The sequence below is a fragment of the Ranitomeya variabilis genome, chromosome 2 (genome assembly GCF_051348905.1).
Source record: "Ranitomeya variabilis isolate aRanVar5 chromosome 2, aRanVar5.hap1, whole genome shotgun sequence".
In the NCBI taxonomy this organism is placed as follows: domain Eukaryota; kingdom Metazoa; phylum Chordata; class Amphibia; order Anura; family Dendrobatidae; genus Ranitomeya; species Ranitomeya variabilis.
Genome location: NC_135233.1, coordinates 410,453,250 through 410,472,702, shown reverse-complemented (window position 1 = coordinate 410,472,702; position 19,453 = coordinate 410,453,250). Strand labels below are relative to the sequence as shown.

Genomic DNA, 19,453 nt, shown 5'->3' with positions numbered 1-19,453 from the left:
TTGGGCGTTGAAAGTGCTCACCACACATCTAGATAAGTTCCTTGGGGATCTAGTTTCCAGTATGTGGTCACTTGTGGGGGGTTTCTACTGTTTAGGCACATCAGCGTACTCAGGACAAATTGCACAACAACTTTCATGGTCCAATTTCTCCTGTGTACCCTTGTGAAAGTAAAAATTGGGGGGTGAAAAGATCTTTTTTTTTTTTATACACAAAAATGATTTTTTTTATTTTTCCTTAAGGGGTCTAGCTTCCAAAATGGAGTCACTGGTGGGGGTTTTCAATGTTTAGGCACATCAGAGGCTCTGCAAACGCGACATGGCGTCCGATCTCAATTTCAGCCAATTCTGCATTGAAAAAGACAAATGGCGCTGCTTCCCTTCCGAGCTCTGCCGTGCGCCCAAACAGTGGTTTACCCCCACATATGGGGTATCGGCGTATTCAGGAGAAACTGCACAACAAATTTTGTGGTTCATTTTCTGTTTTTACACTTGCGAAAATTAAAAAATTGGTTCTGAAGTAAAATGTTCGTAAAAAAATTAAAATGTTAATTTTTTCCTTTCACATTGCTTCAGTTCCTGTGAAGCTCGTAAAGGGTTAATAAACTTCTTGAATGTGGTTTTGAGTACCTTGAGGGGTGTAGTTTTTAGAAATGTGTCACTTTTGGGTATTTTCTGTCTTGTACACCCCTCAAAGTGACTTTAAATGTGAGATGGTACCAAAAAAAAAATGGTTTTTAAATTTTGTTGTAAAAATGAGAAATCGCTGGTCAAATGTTAACCCTTATAACTCCCTAACAAAAAAAAAAAAAAAAGTTTCCAAAATTGTGCTGATGTAAAGTTTACATGTGGGAAATGTTATTTATTAACTATTTTGTGTGACATATCTGTGTGATTTAAGGGGATAAAAATTCAAAGCTTGAAAATTGCAAAATTTTCTCCATATTTCCATTGTTTTCATAAATAAATGCAAGTAATATCAAAGAAATGTTACCACTAACATGAAGTACAATATCTCACGGAAAACAATCTCAGAATCAGCGGGATCCGTTGAAGCGTTCCAGACTTATAACCTCATAAAGGGACAGTGGTCAGAATTGTAAAAATTGGCTTATTAAGTACTAAACTGGCTCTGTCACTAAGGGGTTAAATCTGCTCTTTCTGGCTTTTTGTCATAGGATACAATATAAGGGAACACCAAGTATAAACAGAGGGACCGGCACTCAGGACTTTCTACAAGTTCATGAAAAAATGTATACAGAAAAAAGGGAAGTACACAACCCAAGATAAAATACAAAATTTTTATTAATGAAATTCAAATGAAATTAGAAACAAATGTATACATAATGTAGGGAAGAATCCCTGAGCAGAGTGACCTCCAAGCAACCAGTATAGATTAAGTGACGCCGGTAACTACACACGCTGTATCAGACAAAAAGCCATTAAACAGAACCAATTGCTATAAATAGATTTATAATATCAACCCAATGGAAAAATTCTTTTTAGCAAAAAAGGCAATATATACAGAGATAAATACAATATATGTGTGTTGGTGGCACCCTATGCAAAGTGTCTAAATATACATTGAGTGTAAACTCTTGCAAAATACAGATGACCAATGCTTAAATGTTGTATTGCACAGAAAAAGATAAGAGGCAAGTGTGCCCAACAGAGAAAGTCTTTAAAGTGCAAGTGTTTGAAAGTGCATAAGAACCATTGCAACAATGAGGTCACAGCAAGAAATTTTGCTAAAGAGGTGCTACCAGTACCTGTATGGATGAAGGTGCTTTGGGAGGGATACCCCGACGCACGTTTTGCTGTCGCTTCTTCCTGGGGGGCCATAGAAAAAATGGCCTCAGAAATCTGACCCTAACTAAGATCTTTACAGGGTGGTACGGAGTGAGAGGATGCATCTGTCAGTCATTGTAAACTGGATGCATTCATGGTTAGATTCACATAGGCACATAATTCCTATGTCTTCATTTCTCATCAGGGCACTGTCCAATTTTTTCCTACATATGACCCTTGTCTATAAGCCTTATTAAGACCAATGGACAGCAAAGAGGATGTCACCTGTTACCAGTATGAGACCGAAAATAAAGTCCCCCTATTCCAGCCGCTCCTGGTTTGAAGAGGTTAATGAGGACCTGTCACCTGACAGAAATATTGTTCTTTTACGTGATGTAAATGCTACGGTTTTCCTAAATCTGGAATCATTTTACTTTTGTCCCTGTGCCTCTCCATTTCGGAGACAAAGCCCCTGCTTCTCTGTATATAAATCTGATATTTTCATTAAAATGGGAGAAGTCATTAACCGTTCTGTGTGGATGTTTTATTCCAGATCCAGCGATCCAGCCAAGTTGTCTAAAAAGAGAGAAGCCTCGATTCACAAGGACTGGTATTTTGTACGCCAATCTTGATAGTTTCCTGCGGGAAGAGGTGTCAAATGTATTCTTAGATGTGCACTTCTTAATGAGTTTGCGGCCCTTTTTTTGTAGCCAGAGTCTGAAATATACCCCAAGCAGAGGCTGAAGTACCTCTGTCGAAATGTACTCCGCTTTTAGGCCACATTCTCACATTCAGTATTTGGTCAGTATTTTACCTCCGTATCTGTAAGCCAAATCCAGGAGTGGATGTTATCATCAGAAGTTGTGATGTGTTTCTATTCTGCATTTCCTTCTACTTTGGGTTATAAATACTGATGTGACATAATGGCCAAATACTGAACCTTGCCTTCTGGAGTAAATTATGATGAATTTTTTGATCATTGAGCCACGCACTCTTGTCAAATAGTTGAAGGCGCTGGTCTGGGATGTCATAAAGGATCCAAAGTTCAAAATGTTCGTTCAGCTAGGAATTGTGAAAAAAAAAAAAAAAGTAACATTTCAAAAAGTTTTACTCCAGAATTCTGCCCCAAACTAATGAATCAGGAGAGATGAGGGCCAGTAACTCCAGAACAGAGAGTTGCAAAGACAACTAAACATTCTGGAGAACAGTGGAATTACATCAGGTAAAGAAATACATATAGTACTGTGGGAAAAATACCGTAGTTAAATAGTTTATTTTTTTCAATTAACAAAATTCTAAATAAATGAACAAAAGAGAGAACTAAATCAGAGCAGCAATTGCACTAATCAATTGTTCCTGGTGGACCATATTTAAAGGAGCTTGGCAGGGAGGTTGTCCAAAACATCTTTGATATCTTTTGTAGATGTCGACTTGTGCAGACCAATTTTTCTCTTCATGCAATCCCAGGCTGACCAGATGATATTGAGATTAGGGCTTTGTGTGGTCATATCAGCACTTCCAGGTAAACTCCTTCTCTACTCTGAAGATGGTTCTTAATTACATTGGCTTTACATTTGGGTTAGTTGTTCGGCTGCAGAATAAGTTTGGAGCTGATCAGACGCCTCCCTGATGGTATGACATAATCTTGCCACACTGGAACTGGATTAATTGGCCACAGCAACCTTGTGATAACATTTATTACAAAACCGTTTAAACAACAACCTCCCGGAAGTGGTGGTTCTCAAAGACCCAAAAACTATAAACCGCAGCCCACCTTGGCCCCAGGTTGAGTCTTGCCTCTAACTGCTATGCTCCAACTCAGAGGCATCCATTAACCAACATGGCCAATGTCCAATACCATTAATCACGGGTTCTCCATTAATCCCTTCCCTGGGATTATTTAAACACTCGTTCACTTAAATCCGTCTGGGGGGGGGGGGTCCAGAATCAAACCAGGGGAAGAGTCCTGAGGAGAGAATTTGCATATTCCCAGTGCCTCCTGGGATAAGTGAAGAGTCTCTGCAAGCTCAAAGAACACTGGATTTTAGCCGTTGCAGCTGAAAGGAGGACATTGGTAAATTTTGGCATATTTTTAAGCGCTATGATATCTTAAGAACATGGAACAGTAAGAACATGGAAAAGGCCAGGAGCCATTTGGTGAGCTGCATTTTTTGCTACATGTTCAGACTTACCAGTGGAAAAGCCAAACTTCACATGCCAAAAATGCAAGCTTGTGTCCCTGTTGGAGGAAAAGTTGCCAAATCTAGGAGAGGTTAGCTACATTGAAAATCATTAGGAAAGGTGAAGAGTTCTTAGAGCAGAATTCTCTCATGTTACAGAAAGAGAAGAAATTCCAAGTGCACCTGAAGAAACAGAGGAATGGAAGCATGTGACACCGAGAAGCAGGAGGATCGGGAGGCAGTCAGCACCCATACTGCTAAGGAACCAATACCAGACTCTCACACAGGAGAACGACAGAGAAATACATCAAGATAAGACTTTGCCCACAAAGAATAACCTTGGACGTCCTCAGAGTCCTCCCGAATGGAGAAATAAAAATGTTGTGAAGAAGAAACGGAGAGTTGTGGTCATGGGGCATTCCCTGTTGAGAGGAACAGAGGTCGCAATCTGCAGACCGGATATAACCTCAAGGGAAATGTGCTGTCTTCCAGGTGCAAAAATTATTGATGTCTAACAGGATATCAGGGCTCTTCAGACCTACAGATGACTACCCATTTCTGCGAATACATGTGGGGACAAATGACACTGCAAGAAAGGACGTGGAAAACATCTGCAGTGACTTTGAAAACTTAGGTAAGAAAGTGAAAGAACTGGGAGCGCGAGTGGTCTTCTCTTCTATCCTTCCAGTGGATGGCTATGGAACAAGGAGGTGGAATAAGTTTCTGCAGGTGAACAACTGGCTTCGTCGATGGTGCCATCAGCAAGGATTTGGATTTTTGGATCACGGAGTGAATTTACCTATACGATGAACTACTTGCTAGAGATGGGGTGCACCTTACAAAGACTGGAAAACATGTATTTGGAAGTCGCCTTGCTACACTCATCAGGAGAGCTTTAAATTAGAACAATGTGGGAGGGGAAGAAAAAGGCCAGAATAAGCCATACACCTAACAAATACTATTGAGAACTCTGCTATTAGAAGTGGAGGTAATACAATAAACATGGAAGAGTGCAGCATGAGAAGCACCAGGTGGTTTGATTAGGAAATTGCAATGGAAGGTGGGGGGGGATTAGCCTCTCACCTGGAAGGGTTGTGCACCCCTGCACAATTCTGGTAGCGGACCTCTCCGTGCAATCCTGCTCTGTTGCTCTGAGACTGCTCCTGTGCTGTGCTTCCTGGTCTGGTCACGTGGGTCCAAAATCCAGTCACGTGATGCAACTTCACAGGATGTGACTTCACTTCAGGTCCTGTTGCCTGGAGATGAGCTCTATGGCCCCAAGCTGCTCCAGCCACAATCCCTCAAGGGGAATGTAAACTTTTTTTGGAAAAAATGTGGTCAATTTAAGGAGCGCTATGGCTGTAGAGCGCACTATGGCTGTAGAGCACACTACGGCTGTAGAGCACACTACAATAGATTAGTGGTAAACAAACCTTTTATTGAACCAGTACGTGTTTTGGCAGCAGACTGCTACCTTCCTCAGGTTTAAGGGAAGAACAAAGACAAAAAAATCTAAATAATAAAAATATTGAAGAGAAACCAATCGCAAACTAAAATGTTTCTATACGAATGCACAATGCATGGGCAACAAACAAGGAGAATTGGAATCACTGAAACTTGGTGGGACGATACACATGATTGGAATACAAGACTAGAAGGATACAACTTATTTGCAAGAAACAGACTTGATAATCAAGGAGGTGTTGCATTGTATGTTAGAAAAACATGTATCTGCACAGAGTTTGAAGCTTCAGAGACTGGGAGTTCTGTGGAAACTGGGTAAGAATACAAGGAGAGAACAATAGAAAGGACACCATTGTAGGCATTTACTACAGGCCGCCTGTGCAAGTTGAAGATATGGATGAACTCTTTATGCATCAAATGGCCAAGTTCTCAAAAAAATATTACACAGTGGTCATAGGAGATTTCAACTATCCTATCATTTGTTGGGAATCTCTCTCTCAGGCAAAACAAACAGGTCAAGCAAATTCTTATCCTCTCTTGCTGACAACTTTATCTTCCAAAAGGTAGGAGAGAAAAAAAGGGGAACTGCTACCTTGGATCTAATCCTTATAAACAGGGAGGAAATGGTTGAGGAGGTAAGAGTGGCTGGGATCCTAGGAGGTAGCGACCATGCTATTTTATAATTTTGAAAACTAGAGGAGGAAGACCTGTGAAGACTCAGACATCAAGGTTAGATTTCAGAAAGGCGGATTTTAAGGGATCGAAAAAGAATCAGAGGGATCCAATGGCTGGATATCCTTAAGGACAAAAATGTCAAGGAAGGATGGGAAATCTTGAAAAATGAGATTCTCAAAGCACAATCATTAACAATTCCGAAAAAAGGGAAGAATAGGAAGCATTTTAAGGAAACCAGGATGGATGAACACAGAAATTTAAACACATGCTAAAAAGGAAGAAAGAAATATTTATCAAATGGAAAGAGGGAGGCATATCTAAAGAAGAATATAATGCTGTCTGCAGAACTTGCAGGGCACAAATCAGATTATTTAAAGCTGACAATGAATTAAGGCTTGCAAGAGACATCAAAAGCAATAAAAAAGGATTTTGGAGATATGTCAAAAGTAAAAGAAAAGTCAAAGATGCTATAGAATTTTTACAGGATGGAAATGATGAAATGGTAAGAAAAGATGTTGAGAAGGCCGAACTTTTAAATTCCTATTTTCTCTTCGCCACGACAGCACCCACTGAGAGAGGGGAACCGCCCCTTGGAACAGGAAACCCTACGGAGAGATAAAAGGGGCGGTCCCCCTCGCTCCCACAGTTTGGTTTCCTGTTCCTATGGGAAATCCACGGAGAAGAGGATACCTAGCCTGGATGCCGCTTGCGCAGTTTACCTGTGAGGACGGCAAGGGCTCCAGAGCTGGATGCAGCGTCGGGGGTCCTCTTCTCAGCTTCCCCCCTCTGCTGGCAGGCACCATGAGGCCAGAACTGCAGGGGTTCCTGGCTCATGGAAATCCACCTGGATCGTCTGCGGGACCAAGCGCCGAGGAAGGGTGAGCGCTGCGCCTTGGCGAGCGCTCATGCGGCGTGGAGCTCCACTATTTCCCCGGGAGTGCTCAGGTAAACTCCGGAGTGAGAGAGGAGGTGGACGGCACCCGCGCTGATGCCGGTGGCAGCGCGGGTGCATAGAGTATGGCCGCGACCCGGAAGTGATTAGCACTTCCGGGTTCAACCGGAAGAAGATGGCGGCCCCCATGTGAAAAGGACGCCGGCGCTAACTCTCCGGCGTCCAATATGGATTCCATGCAGGACTCTGCGGTGCCTTCTGTGGAAGCTACCGCAACCATCCCACGCAGCCAGGGCAGCAGCGGTCGCTCTAATCAGAGCGGATCTTCTAGGAAGAAGTCGGACCGAGCTATTTCTCTGCCACAGTCTCCTCCTCGTCAGTCGGTACCTTAAACAGACAGCTTCACTGGGGTGAGTGTGCATCTACCCTGATAGGCTGCTTATTGTTCCCTCTCCTTCTATACACCCTAGGGAAAGAAAACTGAAAAAACGAAACACAAGCAGTGTGCGTTATGTCTCCAGCCCCTTCCGGATAGTTACACAAAGAGGCTTTGCAAATCATGCATTAATTCCACCTTACAACAGGAAACCGCAATTAAATCAGAAGATATCAGGCTTATGATTAGGCAGGAATTACGAGCCCTTCATAGTTCTGACAAGGAGACACGTACCAAAGAGAAAAAGGGGTACGTGTCCCCTATATCTGATCAGTCTTCTGATATGGAGAAGGCAGACTCGGATATTACCAACGAATATGCTTCCTCAGATGAGGATCAGGATACATGCTTTCCCACCGATAGTATTGATAACCTTGTGAAGTCCGTTTGTAACACCATGGGCATTGAGGATTCGAAAGTCCCTAAAACGCAGCAGGACATAATGTTCGCTGGTTTGTCGGAGAAGAAAAGACCCTCCTTTCCGATAATAGCGGCGGTAAAAAATCTAGTTAAAAAAGAGTGGGAGACTCAGGGACAAAGAGGATTACCACCATCCTCAAAAAGGCGTTATCCCTTCAATGATGAAGAGTTTTCAACATGGACAAAAGCCCCGAAGGTGGACGCAGCAGTGGCATCCACATCAAAAAAATCCCTGCTGCCTGTAGAGGATTCAGGCTCATTACAGGACCCACTGGACCGTAAAGCCGACTCTCTGTTAAAAAGAGCTTGGGAGTCATGTACGGGAGCTTTTAGACCGGCTATTTCATCAACATGCACCGCTAGGTCCATGTTAGTCTGGCTAAATGACTTAGAGGAAGGACTAAAAGGCGGTCTCTCTAGAGACAAACTGAGGTCCTCTATACCCTTAATAAGGGGTGCTACAGCCTTCCTAGCGGACTCATCTGCCGACTCCATACGCCTGGCAGCCAAGTCGGCAGGTCTCACGAATGCAGCACGTAGAGCCCTGTGGCTTAAGGGCTGGAAGGGTGATCCCCAGACGAAGTCCAAATTATGTGGCCTCCCATGTCAGGGTGAGTACCTGTTTGGTACCAAACTGGACGAAATCCTCACTAAAGCGGGAGAGAGAAAGAAGGGCTTCCCTAATAATAATTACCTTCCGTCCTATAGGAGAGCGTTCCGGAAGCCCGTGTTTAATAAAAGAAAAGAGTTTAAGCACCAAGACCGCTGGACCCCTAGAGATACCAAACAAAGGGGTGCATTCTTTGGGAAGCGCCCTTTCAAACCTGAAGACAAACCCCATTAGAGCAGATCTACCTGTGGGAGGTAGATTGTCCTCCTTCTCAAACCAATGGAGGAAAATAACATCAAACGTGTGGGCAAATAGTCTCATCACCTCTGGTTTAAAGTTAAAATTTGCCCGAGTCCCTCCGGACTCATTTCTATTGACTTCTTTAAAATCACCGTCTCAACAGGAGGCATTAGAGCAAGAAGTAATGAAGCTTCTGTCAAAAGGAGTTTTGGTGGAGGTTCCATTTCTTCAGGAGGGGAAAGGGTTCTATTCCCCTTTATTTTTAATTCCAAAACCTGATGGATCGTTCAGAACCATTATAAATCTTAAAAAACTGAACACCTTCTTAAAAAATCAAACCTTTAAAATGGAATCTATTCGGTCCACCATAAAACTCCTGTTTCCCCATTGCTTTATGGCGGTTCTTGACTTGAAAGATGCGTATTACCATCTACCAATCTTTGAGGAACATCAACAATATCTCCGCGTGGCGATTGTACTAAATGGGTGTATACGACATTTTCAGTATACAGCGATGCCCTTTGGACTATCAATAGCTCCAAGGGTTTTCACTAAACTGATGTCAGAGGTAATGTCATATCTAAGATCAAAAGACACCCTCATAATCCCATACCTAGACGACCTCTTGGTAGTAGGAAAATCCCCTTCACAATGTCCGCAACGATTGTGTGATATAATTTCATCCTTGCAGAAATTAGGGTGGTTAATAAATTGGGAAAAATCTAGGCTAGTTCCGACAACTCGACAAACATTTTTGGGGATTATATTAGACTCAACAAAACAGAAATGTTTCCTCCCAGAAAACAAAAATATAACAGTTAGAAATAAAGTTCAATCGGTATTAGATAAACCTATAATTTCCCTGCGGGAAGGCATGTCCCTACTTGGCTCCTTCACGTCGTGTATACCGGCTGTTCCATGGGCTCAGTTCCATTCAAGGTGTTTACAGTATGCAATTTTACATGAGGAGATAGTTACAAGGACGACTAGACGGTAAAATTTCCCTTTCCGGTGATGTAATCCAATCCCTAACCTGGTGGCTAGAACCAGATCATCTATCTAGCGGGGTTCCCTGGGTGGTTAAACCCTCAAATATAATATTTACAGATGCCAGTCCTAATGGTTGGGGAGCACACTTAAGGGACCAGATAGTCCAAGGGCTATGGTTGGTTACGGAGTCAGATGACTCCTCTAATAAAAAAGAACTAAAAGCTATCTATCATGCCCTATGTGAATTCCTTCCGCAGCTACATGGAACACATACCAGAGTTCTCTCAGACAACATGACATCAGTGGCTTACATCAATCATCAAGGGGGAACAAGATCAGGCACTCTCATGTCTATAGTCGAAGACATCCTAACTCTAGCCGAGAACCATCTTCTGTCCTTGTCAGCTCTACATGTCCGAGGAGTAGACAACTCAAAAGCGGACTTTCTCAGTCGTCATACCCTCCACCAAGGGGAGTGGGTGTTAAATCATCAGATATTCAAGATGATAACCATGAAATGGGGTATACCCCACATAGATCTCTTCGCTACAAGAGACAACAGGCAGGTAAAAACATTCGCCTCAATGTTCCGAACCGACAACCCCGATGTTCTCGATGCCCTCCAGATTCCATGGGCATTTCAGAAGGCATATGCCTTTCCTCCGTTGATTCTTCTTCCAACAGTAATCAGGAAGATAAGGGAGGACAGAGCAAACATAATATTGATTGCCCCATTTTGGCCAAAGAGACCATGGTTTTCCCTGCTCAGAGCCATGTCCATCTCGGATCCATGGATTCTCCCAGAGGATCAGGATCTTCTCTTCCAGGGGCCCTTCAACCACCCTCATGTGAAGGGACTACGGTTGACAGCCTGGAATTTGAGAGGCAGCTGTTAAAACTAAGAGGCTTCTCTGATAAAGTAATTGATACCTTATTGCTAAGTAGAAAAAGATCCACTACATCGATCTATGTAAGAATATGGAAAAAATTCTTAAGCCTCTATCCATCAGCCCTGTCAAACGAAATTCCGGTCTCTATTATTCTCGAATTTCTCCAGAGAGGACGTGATTTAGGCCTTGCAGTTAGTACCTTAAAAGTACAAGTTTCTGCGCTAGGAGCCTTGTATAGTCACAACATTGCGGGTGATAGGTGGATAGCCAGATTTATTTCAGCCTGCCAGACATCAGAACCAGTTCAAATTCCCCACTTACCTCCTTGGGATGTTAATCTAGTCCTTGAAGCCTTGACAGATCACCCGTTTGAGCCTCTACACTCAGCTCATATTAAACACGTCTCCCTCAAGACTGCTCTTCTTGTCGCTCTAGTATCGGCAAGAAGGGTAAGTGACATACAGGCACTATCAGTAGATCCTCCCTTTATGTCAATATTGCCAGATAGAATTGTCCTGAAAACAGACCCTTCCTACCTACCTAAAAGGTGTACTAAATTTCATAGGTCTCAAGAAATTCTTCTTCCTTCCTTCTATAATAACCCTATAAATCAGGAAGAGGAGAAGTACCATACGTTAGATGTGAGAAGGGCTGTAATAACTTATCTAGACAGGACTAGCGCCTGGAGGAAGAGCAGGGCTCTCTTTGTTTCCTTTCAGGGTCAAAGGAAAGGAGCTGGTGTTACAAAAGGCACTTTATCCCGATGGATTCGGGAGGCGATATACCTGGCCTATTCGTCTAAAGGGGAAGATCCACCTGAGACTGTGAAGGCACATTCCACCAGAGCGATAGCATCATCTTGGGCTGAGCGGGCAGAGGTTCCAATAGATCTCATATGTAAGGCCGCAACCTGGTCCTCTCCTACTACCTTCTATAGTCACTATAGACTAGATCTATCTACCTCCACTGACTTGTGTTTCGGTAGATCAGTTCTTAACACAATAATCCCCCCCAAATAACTATCTCTGAAAGTCTCTCAGTGGGTGCTGTCGTGGCGAAGAGAAAACACCGGATTACGTACCGGTAATGCTCTTTTATAGAGCCACGACAGCACCCCTTCACTTCCCTCCCTTATATATTAGTTTGCATATGAGCACTATTAAGGGTGATTGGTTCTTGTAAATATACGTAATTAAGTTAAGATAAAATGTTAATATAGAATGACCTACTAAAACTGGTGGGCGGTTCCTCGCAATCTCTGTAACCCAAACTGTGGGAGCGAGGGGGACCGCCCCTTTTATCTCTCCGTAGGGTTTCCTGTTCCTAGGGGCGGATCCCCTCTCTCAGTGGGTGCTGTCGTGGCTCTATAAAAGAGCATTACCGGTACGTAATCCGGTGTTTTGCATCTGTTTTCTCTCAGAAAGGAAATGTAACATCAACTGATTTTCACTGTCCTATTAAGGGAATAGAAGAATTCAGGATATCTATAAACAGAAAGATAGTGAGGAAACACTTAGCTAACATAAATGAATTAAAGTCTGGTCCAGATGAATTACATCCCAGAGTACTGAAGGAGATAGCAGAAGAAATATTTGAACCACTCTCCATAATCTTTGAAAATTCTTGGAGAACAGGAGAAGACTCAGAAGACTGGAGAAGAGCAAATGTTGTTCCTATCTTCAAAAAGGGGAAGAAGGTGGACCCAGGGAACTATAGGCCGGTGAGTCTGACGTCTATACCAGGAAAGATCTTTGAACAAATTCCTTGGTGGGGGAGATTATGTGGAGAAAGAGGTCCCCTCAGCGTGGACTCGCATGGAAAACTATGATGGAAGCAGTAGGGTTTGCTCCCTCAGGCAGTTTGAACCACCCAGAACTGGAAGTTACCTCAGAAAGTGTGTGTGAGCCCTGAGATGGGAGGCTACTCCCAGCTGTTTCTATGGCAGCTTGTGAGATCACTTAGCTTTTATATACACACTAGATGGTTGCCCGATTCTAATGCATTGGGTATTCTAGAATATATATATATATATATATATATATATATATATATATATATATATATATATATATATATATATATATATATATATATATATATATATATATATATATATATATATATATATTTATTTATGAAGATTTTAGAATAATACAATGAATACACAGAATTCGGCTGGCCGGGCGCAACCAATTAGCAAAGCGTGGTTCAAATCCCGCGCCAATTTGCGGCCGGAGTGCACCTGTCGCTGATTGTTCGAGGCCGGCCACGTAGTATATTGCACAGCCCACGTAGTATATTGCACAGCCCACGCAGTATATTGCACAGCCCACGCAGTATATAATAGTATATATAGCAATGTGGGCACCATATCCCTGTTTAAAAAAAAAAAAAAAAAAAAGTGTTATACTCCCCCCTCCGACGGCCCCCGGATCCATCCCAGGCCTTTTCCGCTCCTTGCGCGCAGCTCCGGTCCCAAGCGGCAATAACACGTGATGATGTAGTAGTCTCGCGAGACCGCTACATCATCTCCGGTCATTGCCGCAATGCATTCTGGGGACCTGAGCGGGAAAGGCCTGGGCTGGATCCGGGTCCATCAGAGGGTGAGTATATAATGATTTTTTTTATTTTTTTTTAACATTATGTTTTTACTATTGATGCTGCCTATGCAGCATCAATAGTAAAAAGTTGGTCACACAGAGGGTTAATGGCAGCGTTAATGGACTGCCTTACACCGTTTTATGCCGCGGTGTAAGGCAGTCCGGTTAACGCTATGTGGGCACTGACTGGGGGGGCAGTAGGGAGGGGGCACTGACTGCAGGGGAGGAGGGAGGGGCCAATTCGCGGCCAATCAGTGACGCGGGATTTCCGTGACAGACAGACAGAAGTGACCCTTAGACAGTTATATAGTAGATTGGCCAGTAGATGGCAGCAAAGCACATTTATGGGTCGTCGGTAGTGTTGAGCATTCCGATGCTGCAAGTATCGGGTATCGGCCGATACTTGCTGTATCGGAATTCCGATACCGGGATTCCGATACTCTTGTGGTATCGGGTATCGGAACAACATTAATGTTAAAATGTGTAAAATAGAGAATTAAAATAAAAAATATCGCTATACTCACCTGTCCGACGCAGCCGGGACCTCAGCGCAGGAACCGGCAGCGTTGTTTGTTTAAAATTCCCGCTTTTACATGGTTACGCGAAGTCCCGGCTTGTGATTGGTCAGGGCGGCCATGTTGCCGGGCCGCGGACCAATCACAGCAAGCCGTGACGAAAATACGTCACGGCTTGCTGTGATTGGTCCGCGGCCCGGCAACATGGCCGCCATTAACCAATCACAAGCCGTGACGTCACGGGAGGCTGGAAACGCGCTCATTTTAAAAAGGGCGCGTGTCCAGCCTCCCGTGACGTCACGGCTTGTGATTGGTTGCGTCGCGGTCAACCAATCACAAGCCGGGAGGCTGGACACGCGCCCATTTCAAAATGAGCGCGTCCAGCCTCCCGGCTTGTGATTGGTTGATCGCGGCGCAACCAATCACAAGCCGTGACGTCACGGGAGGCTGGACACGCGCCCATTTCAAAATGAGCGCGTCCAGCCTCCCGGCTTGTGATTGGTTGATCGCGGCGCAACCAATCACAAGCCGTGACGTCACGGGAGGCTGGACACGCGCCCATTTCAAAATGAGCGCGTCCAGCCTCCCGGCTTGTGATTGGTTGATCGCGGCGCAACCAATCACAAGCCGTGACGTCACGGGAGGCTGGACACGCGCCCATTTTAAAATGAGCGCGTGTCCAGCCTCCCGTGACGTCCCGGCTTGTGATTGGTCAGGGCGGCCATATTGCCGGGACGCGGACCAATCACAGCAAGCCGTGACGTAATTTCGTCACGGCTTGCTGTGATTGGTCCGCGTCCCGGCAACATGGCCGACCTGACCAATCACAAGCCGGGAATTCACGTAACCAAGTAATAGCGCGATTTTTAAACAAACAACGCTGCCGGTTCCCTCGCTGAAGTCCCGGCTGCGTCGGACAGGTGAGTATAGCAATATTTTTTATTTTAATTCTTTCTTTTACACATTTATATGGTTCCCAGGGCCTGAAGGAGAGTTTCCTCTCCTTCAGACCCTGGGAACCATCAGGAATACCGTCCGATACCTGAGTCCCATTGACTTGTATTGGTATCGGGTATCGGTATCGGATTGGATTCCGATACTGTGACGGTATCGGCCGATACTTTCCGATACCGATACTTTCAAGTATCGGACGGTATCGCTCAACACTAGTCGTCGGTATACAATGCAATGTATTACATTTTCTAACTCACAGTGCCCAAACTAATCCTGCCACACAACTGCCTCATTCAACAGCAGTGGAACTGTTAGCGGGATACCACATTTTAGTCTGGGAGGGGACAATATCCATGGCCCCTTTCTAGGCTGTTAACATCAGCCTGCAGCTGTCTGCTAGCCTTTGCTGGTTAGAATTTATCAGGGGACCATATGTCATTATTTTTTCTGGGGGCCCCTGTAAACTAGCCAGTAAAGGCTAAGCAAACAACTGTGAGCTGATATTAATAGCATGGGAACCTTTATGGCTATTGGATCCTTCCTAGAATATTAACATCAGCCCCCAGCCATTTGCTTTGTCTCCGCAGGTTATTAAAATTACATGGGAGCCCACACAATTTTTTTTCTTTAAAATGAACCGTTGCTGTTTGGTTACAGCCTATGTAGGTTTGTTCTGTTAACGCTCCTACATAGGCTCGTAACAATGTGTGTGCAGGTTTGTGTGTGTGTGTTTACTTATCGGCTTAGTACTGAGGGTGTCAGGCTGACACCTTTAAATTACTAGGCCTAGAGCTAGGTGTCAATGACAGCTGCTGACACCAAGCCCTAATCCCATTACCTTGATGCCACTGCATCAGCATGAAAAAGGTTGTGTTGGACCAAGAAATTACATCACAAAACATTTTTTTGTATATCTTAGCTCAAAAAAGTTTTCATTGCTGTACAAAAACACACCAAAAACACGTTTTTGCTGCCAAGAGATGCAGATATTTCTGCAAGCAAATACTCAACGTGTGAATATAGCCTTGCGCTACTTGTGAACAAGGTCTAAATTTCAAAGCAAAGTGGATGTGATATCATGAAATCTCTGCCCTTTGTGCATTTGAAGACGCTGCTGAATTCTGCGGTTTTAGTGCATTTTTTTCTTTATTGGCTTCTTCTGGAAACTATGCATGACGATAAAAATCACTGTTGCACTTTTAAGCACACAAAGCTTTTCTGTACTATGAAAAAAGTGTTAAAACTCTTCTTCATATCTGCATCAGAAATGCATCAAATAAGGGGGAAACAGCATAAAGGAAACTTGGCAAACACGTAATTGAAGATTGTTACTGCATCGTCTGATGCAGACACCTGCAGAAAAAAGCGGCAGAAAGAATGCAGCATTTACACTACATGTGAAAACAGCCTCCGCATTGTTTTAATACATTTTTAATATATTTTTATGGGATTAATAGAGAAAAAAATATCAATTAATCCATTTACTGATTCCCGTAAGTGATCTGATCTCTGTTGTGTGGCTCGTTACGATTAGAGGCACCAAATATGTCCATGTTATGTGCTGATTTGTGATGATTATTTTTTAAAAAGAGCATTAAATATGAGAGTATTTTAAGTGTTTTTAATTATTTTTTTAGTAGTCTAATAGGAATAAAAACAATATTTTACTTTCAAACTAGAATTCCACTGCGGTACAAAGTGTATCTAATCTGTCTGTGTGGTCACAGCCGGCTATCACGGATCAGTTATAGACCATTCTCCCCATGACATCACCAGAGCTGGTGGCTCAGTATGTTCAGCCCCTGCCTGGGATGTTGGGGATTGTGGGTTTGAGATCTAAGGGAGGCTCTCATAATACAATACAAATATTACCGTATATTCCCGTGTATAAGCCGAGATTTTCAGCACATTTTTTAGTGCTGAAAATGCCCCCCTCGGCTTATACACGAGTCATTGTCCAGAAAGCTGGTGGAGCAGTGGCAGGAGCTGTGGCACAGTGACAGCTGCCGGCTTCAAGAAGATATCATACTCGCGCCATCGCTGCATCTCCGTCCCTGCACCTCTGTTCTTGCATCTGTCCTGGCGCCAGCAGCTCGTCCACTGTCCTGAGCGGTCACGTGGTACCGCTTATTAAGGTAATGAATATGCATGCGTCTTCACTCCCATAGGCGTGGAGCGCATATTCATTACCTTAATGAGCGGTACCACGTGACTGCTGAGCCCAGGAAGGACTGTCAGTGCCGGGAAAACGGAGATACAGCGACGGCGCGAGGAGGGTGAGTAGGACGGGGGGAAGCCGAGCCATGCGGGACCGGGGGGAGCCACACATACCAGGTCAGGGATAAGGGGATAATGCATACCGTGCTTATACTCAAGTCAATAAGCTTACCCAGTTTTCCGTGGCAAAATTTAGGTGCCTCGTCTTGTACTCGGGTCGGCTTATACTCGAGAATATACGGTAGTTTAATAAGAACAAAAATCTGACTATTTCACCTCCGAATACAGGTACAAAAGAATCCACTGCTGTATTCAATGTTGTTGTATTTTCTGCTTCTAAGTTCCCTGCCTGCTGTAGAGGCCAAGATAACCAAAATCTCCTACATGTATAATTATGAGCTGTGGCTCAGTGGGAATGCTGCCGCCTGTGAACATGGAGAGTTTGCGTCTCGGGAGACTCAGTGGCGAGTGATTAAATTTAATTTATGCAGGAAGAGGCTGGCCCACCCCAGAGAAGGAGCTACGGGAGCAATGAAGGCATCGGAGAGGTGAGTATAGAAGGCGGGAGAACAGCTGAGACGTGACTGGACACGGGACTGAGCTCTCAATGCAGGAGAGTCTCGCTGAATCCGGGACGGTTGGGAGTTGTCCTGATAGTCCACGACAGGAGACACATTTAGCTCACATTAGACCACTGACTACTGCACTGAGGCCTTGTAATCGCTGTCTGCTGTGTGGGCAGGATAAGGGCATAATGTCTCACTGACATCAAGCAGAGATTTTATCTTAATGGTGACAAATAACAGAGTATTGTGCAACCCTTCATTAGCTGACATGACACTCCATACACCGCGATGACAATATTGTTTCTATTCTTTTCCTAGGTGTCTGAAGAGTTAGCCGCACTGTATAGTGAGAACCGAGGAGCAACCATGACCCAAAATCAAGAAATGGTAAATCTGTCCTACTTGTCAGAGATGGAAAAAGATTTTATCCTGCAAGTTCTCCAGAGAGACGAAGACCTGCGGAGAGTGGAGGATCGTCGGGTCAGGTGAGGGAGGACAAAGCCTCTGCTTTATTGGACATTTCATTTTAGGTACATCATCTAGGAGACTGTGGTGACCTGCAGTATGGCAGCTAGAGCTCCTTCATAGATAAACCAGTAACAATTCCTTCCCAGGTTATATTGATCAGGTATATTGTCACCCAAACTAGCAAGAAACGGGTAAAAATAAGTAACGGCTGAAAGAAATGTTCACAATTCTTGGACTTGTAAATTATACACTTACAACTTCCCCTGTAGTCATTCAGGGCTTAGAAGTCCTGTGTGTACATGAGGAATAACACAATATATATGACCATTATATGACTTGTATCCTGCATTTTCATCAGTTTTCCCTTCTGCAGACTCTATCTGTAATTTTCAATTCTCTGAACTAGTGGATGGAGCGTCCGATACACAGCACACATGAACATGATGAATTCCAGTGCTCCTGTCTGTAAGTGAGACACCTTCAGAAGTAGCAGCAGCAGCAGCATCCTGGAGGACACTACACTGCAGTACTGAGCTGTGTATCTGTGAATGCAGCTCTGGCATATGTTACCTCACTCTCGCTAACAGTGAGTCTGCCTTTCTACCTCTGCTTGCTCTATTACTTTGCTCCTTAATCCTCCTCCTAACTGCCTTCCTTATAGGCTTTTATAGCTGGCTGTAACCTTACTGTGCTGGAAGTCCATCTAACTTTGACCAAGACACATTTGAGATGTTTTTCTGAGTAAATGATGAGATTAGACGTCAGGAGGAGAAGAGGCTCATAAATGTAGAAACAATTATCTCATAAATTACAGTGGAGTGACAGTAACGATTTAATGGCAAAGCAAATTTAGCAATTTTGCTATGCCTTTATTTACCATTTATTACTTTATAGTAATTGTATATATCTCAATTTAATATAAAAAGCGTCACCGTGGCCAAACGGGACTTTGCCCCTTAGGCCTAAAGCAATACACCAACAACAAGAGAAATGGATCTCTATTGTGAAAATATCTCAACTATGTTATCGGACAATACCGTAAGTTTATATAATCAGCCCAAGCAAAAGCATATAATGAAAGTTAAAGTATAGAGTTATTTACCTTGGGACATAATGACTACCGTGTGCGGGGGGTGCCGGTGAGACACGCAGGAGCCTCGACTTGCGTTTCACCACCTTCGGCTTCATCTTCACATTCGAAGCCGAAGGCGGTGAAACGCGCGTTGAGGCTCCTGCGTGTCTCACCGGCACCCCCCCCCCACTCCCATCCCCGCACACGGTAGTCATTATGCCCCAAGGTAAATAACTCTATACTTTAACTTTCATTATATGCTTTTGCCTCGGGCAGATTTGTCCACCAACCATTAAATTTTTTATCAGGTTATGATCAGGAGCAACAAGTAGCCATAGGTGTGTGTGTGTGTGTGTGTGTATGTATATGTATATATATATATATATATATATATATATATATATATATATATATATATATATATATATACATACATACATACATACATACATACATACATACATACATACATACATACA

The 19,453-nt window shown here is 43.6% G+C and overlaps 1 protein-coding gene across 3 annotated transcripts in view; it reads left to right on the top strand.

Annotated features, from left to right (window-relative positions):
• The window catches only part of SYTL4 (synaptotagmin like 4), a 262,603-nt gene that overhangs the window by 70,798 nt on the left and 172,352 nt on the right, over positions 1-19,453 (top strand). For all 3 annotated transcript variants that reach the window (XM_077286536.1, XM_077286534.1, XM_077286535.1), the window contains exon 2: positions 17,753-17,919. In XM_077286536.1, the coding sequence (XP_077142651.1) occupies positions 17,801-17,919 (119 nt within the window). In that variant the 5' untranslated portion in view covers positions 17,753-17,800. The remainder of the gene's footprint in view (positions 1-17,752; positions 17,920-19,453) is intronic.